This window comes from Heteronotia binoei, chromosome 7 (genome assembly GCF_032191835.1).
Source record: "Heteronotia binoei isolate CCM8104 ecotype False Entrance Well chromosome 7, APGP_CSIRO_Hbin_v1, whole genome shotgun sequence".
Lineage (NCBI taxonomy): Eukaryota > Metazoa > Chordata > Lepidosauria > Squamata > Gekkonidae > Heteronotia > Heteronotia binoei.
Window position 1 is genome coordinate 66,891,624 of NC_083229.1, and position 7,052 is coordinate 66,898,675.

The window sequence follows — 7,052 nt, forward strand, 5'->3', positions numbered from 1 at the left end:
GTTGAATTCGCCCAACTTTCCCACTCAGGCTGACCCAGTGCTTCTCCTTAATCCTGCAAAGTTTTGTGGGGCGTGTTAAGAGATTTACAGAAATCTAATCACCGCTAGACTCCTTAAAAGGAGGTGCTTTGCGCCATTTTTGGTTCAATGACACCTTGAAAAAAACTTTTGTCGGTCTTGAAGGTGCCACTGGACTCTGAGGTTGCACTTCGCTCTTATTTAGAACAGAAAAAAGGGGAAAGACTGAGATTATCGGATGGCATTGATTTCAGCATGAATCTCAGGAATGTATTGAAAATATTTGTTTGGGCTCGGGTTTTCAGACACGTAGATTTAAAATCCTGGAATTCCCCGCTCAATATACCAGGAAGCCAATACATCGTTTTTACGAGACCTTCTGGGCGATCTGTTGCTGGCGTCGTCGGGCTTCGGATTTTATTACTTTGCGATCGCGTTGCTCTGGGACTTACCGGGAGTGGAGAAGTGCTCGTTCCTTACCTCTTTTGGACACAAGAAACAGAGAGCTAAACTGACGCTTAAACAGGAGAAGATGTTCCATGTTTGAAATCAGAAAATTGTTCTTCTTATGGCAAGCTTAGCTATCGCGCAAGCACCTACACTGACTGCCAAAGGGCTGGATTTTCATGAGGCTGGACTTTAGAAAACCGCAGGGCAACATGGCCAATATGGGAGCTTTGCATCACCCCCAGCCCTATCTAATTTGACTAAAACCCGGTGGATTTAATTTCTCATTTTACTGATACAATAGAAAAAAAGAGTCCAGCAGCACCTTAGAAACTAACAATATTTGTGGCAGGGTAAGAGCTTTTCGGAGTCACTGCTCACTCTTTCAGGTTTCTGAAGACTCAAGCACTTTACTGGTACAAGTTAAGGCAATCACAGAAGAAGAGATATTAAGCCTACCATTTAGCACAGATGGGATGTGTGTGTGTGAAGCTGCAGCCTCAAGGCCTCTTCCTCCTGTCTTTGACATGCAGATCGGTGGGGCTTATAGAAGGCTGTGTCTGTTCAGAGTCACCCATTTATTCTAGAGAGCAGGCTCAGCAGGTAGGGACACTGTAGTACACTAACTTCACCAACAGGATGAGCAATAAATCTCATGGATCAGGTGAGATTTCTGAATAAGCATGGTTTTAGGATCTCCTTTCAATATTGGTTCTGGAATGGAACTTCAGCCAAATAAAAGATTTAAATAGCTCTTCCCTGTTTGAAGCTATTTTCTCTCTCTAGCTCGCTGCCTGTTTTGCAATACAAGAGAAAATTTGTGGGGTTGTTCTAGAATAAAAACAATATATTTAAAATGTTTTGCTCTCTCCACCTCCACCCCAAAAATTTGCTTGCACTGTATTTAGAATAGAAAGTTGAAGTGTTAGTGGCAAACTGTGTAACAACCGCAAAGGGAAAATTCTGTGTAAAACTAGTTTGTTTTAAATGTATTCATTATTAGCCAGAGCTGTACTTCTTGAGGTAAAGGCCAACTAATATTAATGGGTTTTACCTTTAACATCAACTGTTTTTGAGATCAAATGTTTACCTCTTACATTCTTTGCACCTCAAACTCCAGAACTTGAATTACATTCTTGGCCAACATTCCCTCTAAGTGGAGTTAGTGTGAGCAATCTCACAGTTTTTAAGCCTCTACCTCACACATTTTTGCTCAGGATGGATGATCCCAGAGCAAACTAATTTGTGCAGTAGCCAAATCTTTAATGCCAGTAGTTTACAAAGTAGAATTTTTGCTTACAAGATTCCACAGCTTAGAGGGACTATTGGTCTTGGCTGTTCTGAATAGTTCCAAAAAAGTTTAATATGTACTTGCTGGGAAGTCAATTTCCTGCAGACTACAGGACACAAAATATTTTCTGGCACGGGATTCTCAATTAGTAGCTTAAGGGGGGCACCTTCAAGTTTGTCTCTTGAATACTCTTCCAGTAGTTCAGAAATCGAAACCATACACCATTTAAAGCTAACTAAGGTGATACAAAACAAATTGCAAGTATTCTAGTTCTCCAGATTTTTTCATCAGTTTAAAAGGGGAAAAGAAGCCACTCCACTTTAACGCCCAGTTTAATGGAAAATTCTGAAGGACACCTAAAAAGAGTACAATATTTTATTTTATTGGTCGTAGTAAAAAGGTATAACATTAAAAAAATTCCCTTGAACCAATATGGCTAGCTACAATCAATACGGAAGAATATCCCGTTTTGTCCTTAGGATTTCAGAATGTATTTTCACAAGGCACTTTCTCAAACGCACGAAATCATGCGAACTGGGACACATCGAATCATCTACACAATCACCTGAGTTTTATTGGTGAGTTCCTTCCAACTTTGCTGGGGCAATGACGTCAAGAAGTCCGAAATCATTCGGTTCAACACCCCCTCCCCGGCAACAAGAAAAAAAGTCACACTTGTATAAAAGCAAGAGGTTCGAAACAGTCGCTCGCACTTCAAAGCTGTCAGGCGACTGCAGTTCAACACCACCACCCCCCCCCCAACACTGGAGAGGGCTTTGCCCCCTAGTTCCTTACGCGGAAAAAAATCACTCTTCCTTCAGTCGCGGGGTTGCAGAAAAGTGGCACCTCCACCGCCCCCCACCCCTTCCTCCCAGGTCCTCCGCCAGCCAGGCCAGCGATCAGTCAATAAATTACAATAAATAGAAGAGAGCCCAACTTGGGGCCCGCCGTCCCTCCCTAGGTCCGCCAGAGCCTCACAGCTCCGGGTAGGCTCCTCCCCCGCCGGCGGCTGCGCAGTAGTAGGCGGCGGCAGCAGCAGCAGCAGGGCCGGCCTCAGCGGCCTCGTGGCCCGGGTAGGCGAGGGCCAGCTCCGCCGGGCGGCAGCCGAAGGGCAAGTACTGCTCGAACTCGGCGCGGTCCACATCGCCCAGCAGCTCCACGTCGGGCGGGGGGAGGTGCTCCAGGCCGCCGGCGGCCTCCCCGCGTCTGCAGGGGGGCGGTGGGGGCTGCTGCGCGGAGTCCTGGGCGGGCGAGGGGGCCGAGAAGGCGGCGGCGGCCAGAGGGGCCGGGAAGCGGGTGCGGAAGAGGCCGGCGCCGCCGCCGCTGGGGGCGCTGTTGCAGGGGGAGTACTCGGCCCCGGGGGGCGTCGGGTAGCCGTAGGGGCCCAGCAGGCAGGCGCCGTCCTCGGCTGGCGGGAAGAAGGCGGGCTCTGCGCATGCGCCGCCCTGCGACTCCGGCTCCGGGGTGGGCAGGTTGTAGCCGCCGAAGGGCGCCCCGAAGGCGGGCAGCGGCAGAGGCGCGCAGTCCCGGTAGTGGAAGCCCCCGCCGCCGGGGAAAGCGGCCTGCTCCGGGTAGGGCAGGCCCAGGCCCTCGCAGCCGCCGCTCCCGGGCTCGACGGGCAGCCCCAGTTGGTGGGGGTGGGGGTGGTGCTGCTGCTGCTGGTGGGGCGGCGGGAGAAAGCCGCCGTCGGCCTCGCCGCGCTTGAGGCGCTTCACCTGCTTCCTGCGCCGCGGCCGATACTTGTAGTTGGGGTGGTCGCGCATGTGCTGCAGGCGCAGCCGCTCCGCTTCATCCACGAAGGGCCGCTTCTCCACCAGCGACAGCGCCCGCCACGACTGGCCTGCGGGGAGAGAAGGGAGGAAGCGGCGGTTAAAAAGCGGCCCGCTGCCGGAAACTCGCTTTGGGGCTGTTGCGGAGGACTTGCTTGCTGCAAGGGGCTCTCCCGCCCTGGCCGTCCGGCGGCTTAGCCAAGCAGCAACCACGTCACAGCGCGGAAGGAGAGCGGCTGCAATGGGGGCCTCCCTGAGCTGACACCCCAGGCCAAGCAGCTTTGCACCCCCGAGTGCTTCCTCAAGGCTCATCATACGCCGAAGCCCTTGCTTGTGTTTCACGCGGTCCTGGACTCCGATCGAAGCGGTTGTGGAGGCACCCAGACCAGGGGCCCTTTCGCGCCCCTTGACAGGAGCTGGTCGCCTCGCCCCCTGCTTACCGCCCCCCCCCCCCGCGCCTCCCCGAACAAGACTTCGTAAATCCCTCTCTGGACAGTTGAGAGAGGGTCGCTCGCTGGGGGTACAGTCTGACTCCGCAGATCTCCTCGGAGGTGAACCCCACGGAACGTACTAGGCTGCCTAGTTACACGAGCGTGAGATCGCAGTGTCAGGAGGCGCCCCTGGAAAATGCTGGACTTCACCATACTCGGGGGGGGGGCGGGGGAAGGCAATGGTGTTTTGCGGCTAAAACCTGTCTGACCTCAGGCGTACTGAAGCGGTGATGGAGGCCTCGGACCTTTTGCGGGGACTTACCCAGCATCTTGCTCAGTTCGGCGTTGTGCAGATCCGGGTTCTGCTGTGCCAGTCGCTTGCGCTCGTCCTTGGCCCACACCATGAAGGCGTTCATGGGGCGGCGGATGCGGGCTTCGCCTTTGGAGCGGCCGGTGGTGCCGTGCTGCGCTGGGTCGGCAGCTGCGTCGCCTTTGCCCTTGCCGTCTGCCAGGGGGCTGAGCGACTCTGCCGCCCACGGGCACTGCATCAGGAGCGGAGGGAGCGAGCGCGGTTCTGGAGTCTGGTCGTCGCTGCTGGCGTATCCAGCATCTGGGCTGCTCATGTCCACGGCGCTCTGCCGGGCCGGACGGCTCCTCCTCGGCCTCCCGGGAGGGACTCGGCGGCGGCGGCTGCTCCTATGCCTTGCGCTGCTCGCTCGCAGGCTGATGTAAAGACTCGGGCCAGGCGGCGGTAAATCCTGAAGAGCTGCGGCTGTCACCACGCGGCTCGGTTTAAACTGGACAAGGGCCAATCGGGCTGGGTGGGCGGGGCCTGAGATAATCGCCGCGGACGAGCAGAGGACCAGTTTCATCTGCAATTCACCTGTATAGGAGCCAGCCTGGAGGAACCTTTCCAGACATGAGTGGATTTTTCCATGACTTGAGGCTACGTGGAAGTAAATTCCATTGAGACCAATGGGATCTACTTTCAAGTAAGTGTGACGAAGCTCCTTCGAGTGAGAAATGCTGCAGAGCGCTTCCCTATATGAGACCGAAGGGGGAGAGAAAGCAGTAATGCAGGGGAGGACCCTGTGCTTAGGTTCTTTGTTTTTATGAGCACTAGGAAAAATAAAGCATCTTAGACCTGTTTTGTCTGTTTCCTGTCTGCCTGGAATGTTTCCTATACCGGAAATATAGTAAACCCTATCTAAGAAATGCTATTTTTACATTGGTCAGGGAAATGTGTCCATAGCTGCTTCTACTTTAAAATATTGCTTTCATATATAATTCATTTCAAAAAAAATTTGTGCCCTTGAATATAAGAAAACAGGCAAAATAGTTATGGATTACATGTGGTTTTTAGAAGTGTTTCTATTTAAAAGGAACTGGATAATAAGCATTGCTTATTATTATAAGGAAATACAATGATTTTACTTATTATGTGCTTTTATATTACCATGCTGCAGTGTATAAATGTCATAATTTAACATATTCGTGCCTAAACTGGGTTAATTTCCTACTTTTACAGCAGGAACTGCCTTAAATTAGAACCAAGTATATTTAAATTGTTTCTGATATTTGGTGGCATTGGCAAGATTATTTAGCCCCGCTTTATTCCGTAGGTCTTACTCTCATGTAACTGCGCACAGAATTGCAGTCAAAGAGTGCAACCTTAATCCAGTCTAGCAGTGCAATCCTAAGAACCTTTACCTGGCAGTAAACCCCAGCTGCATTTACCTAGGTATATATGCTTCTAGGTAGACCTGTTTAGGACAGCTCTCCGAATCTACTGGTTTCCCTGAGTTTAGGTGGAGTAATTCCATGTGGAATTGTAGGGTAAAATACTGGATGGAGTGTCAGTTTGATGCCTTGGGACTGAGAGCTTCCAGCAAAAAAACAAAAAAAACAAAACGAGATCTACTTTCTTTGCCTTATTTCAGGCAGACCATTTCCCAAAATGGCTCTTTCAGAATACTTGCTTTGCTTATTTTAGTCTCCGAATATTTCCTGGACGTTAACCTGAGCCCACACTCAAAGTGCATAGCGTTGGAATATCCGGGAAACTGGCTGTGAGCCTCAAACTTTTTACATCGGAGGGTTTGGAGTAGAATCATCTTAACTTTGCTTTGCAGCTGAATTAGTTTGTGGATCAAGCTGCCAGGGAGATACTTGGAGCATTTAAAATATTTATTCATTCATTCATTTAGCAAGGCTCGATTTTCTATGTGTGAACTTCAAAAGCATTTTTAAAATTTATGAAACAGTGGAAACGATGCGGAAAGGAAGGGCCTCTCTGTTCCTTTTACTATCTCGACAAATTGGGGGGCTGGGGGTCCTTCGGGCTTCCCGGTCAAAATATTTGTTCCGTTTTATAACGGGACGCTGTCGACAAGCTCAGGAAAGTGCAGCGCTATCTTTGGAAGCATCTTTGACCCTGATGCAGATGTGACAGAAACGACTCTGGAGGAAACAGATTGCTTCGCTGTGTTGCATTTACCAAGCCCCCCCCCCCCAACCCCGACCTCTGGGCAGCCTGGGATGGCTGCGATCCACAAACCATGAAGCCGGGTTGTGGGTAACACTTTGAAGTCGACTTCTCCTTAAAGTGGAGCTTGAACCGAACAAATTTTTCACTGTCAGATCGCCGCTTTCACTTTCTTGCGTGCACAGGAAAGCTCCCACCTTGGTTCAACGTGGTTGGGCTCCTGCTCAGTTCAGTTGCTGTGTAATAAGCAAGCAAGTCTGTCAGTCGGTGAGTGGGCAGGAGACCGACCACGCTGAGGTTCACCGCTTACCCTGGGAGGAAATCCCGTTGGCTTGAGCGGTCTAAGCGAAGGGGGAATCTGTGGCCCTTCTTGTTGGGGGGGAAACCAAGGCATTGGTTGTGTTTTTAAAAGGAACAATTCAGAAGGCAAAATAAAGCCAAAGTCCCGCACCCGGTCGGCAATTTAGCGTTTAGATACACATTTTCTACAGATTACTGCTGGGGCTGAAAGGAAGGAAAGGTGTGTTTTGAACCCTAGCCCAGAAAGGGTTTTGTTTGTTTATTTGTTTTAAGGCGGTTGGCTAATATCTAAAGCACAGTATTGGCAAAGC

At 50.7% G+C, this 7,052-nt stretch overlaps 1 protein-coding gene across 1 annotated transcript; it reads right to left on the reverse strand.

The window, feature by feature from the left end:
- Window positions 1-2,117: 2,117 nt before the first annotated feature.
- SOX17 (SRY-box transcription factor 17) lies at window positions 2,118-4,626 on the reverse strand. The gene is made up of 2 exons (XM_060242968.1): window positions 4,279-4,626; window positions 2,118-3,596 (listed from the first exon to the last, which is right to left on the reverse strand). The coding sequence occupies exons 1-2, from the start codon at window positions 4,577-4,579 to the stop codon at window positions 2,731-2,733; spliced, it is 1,167 nt and encodes a 388-aa protein (XP_060098951.1). The 5' UTR covers window positions 4,580-4,626; the 3' UTR covers window positions 2,118-2,730.
- Between the last annotated feature and the right edge of the window lie 2,426 nt (window positions 4,627-7,052).

What these genes read in the sequence shown, in the direction of transcription:
- SOX17 (XM_060242968.1), bottom strand. Translation starts at nt 4,579, where the DNA reads ATGAGCAGCCCAGATGCTGGATACGCCAGCAGCGACGACCAGACTCCA. An exon ending in CGAACTGAGCAAGATGCTGG is followed by an intron (nt 3,597 to 4,278) that starts GTAAGTCCCCGC and finishes CTCTCCCCGCAG; the next exon opens with GCCAGTCGTGGCGGGCGCTG.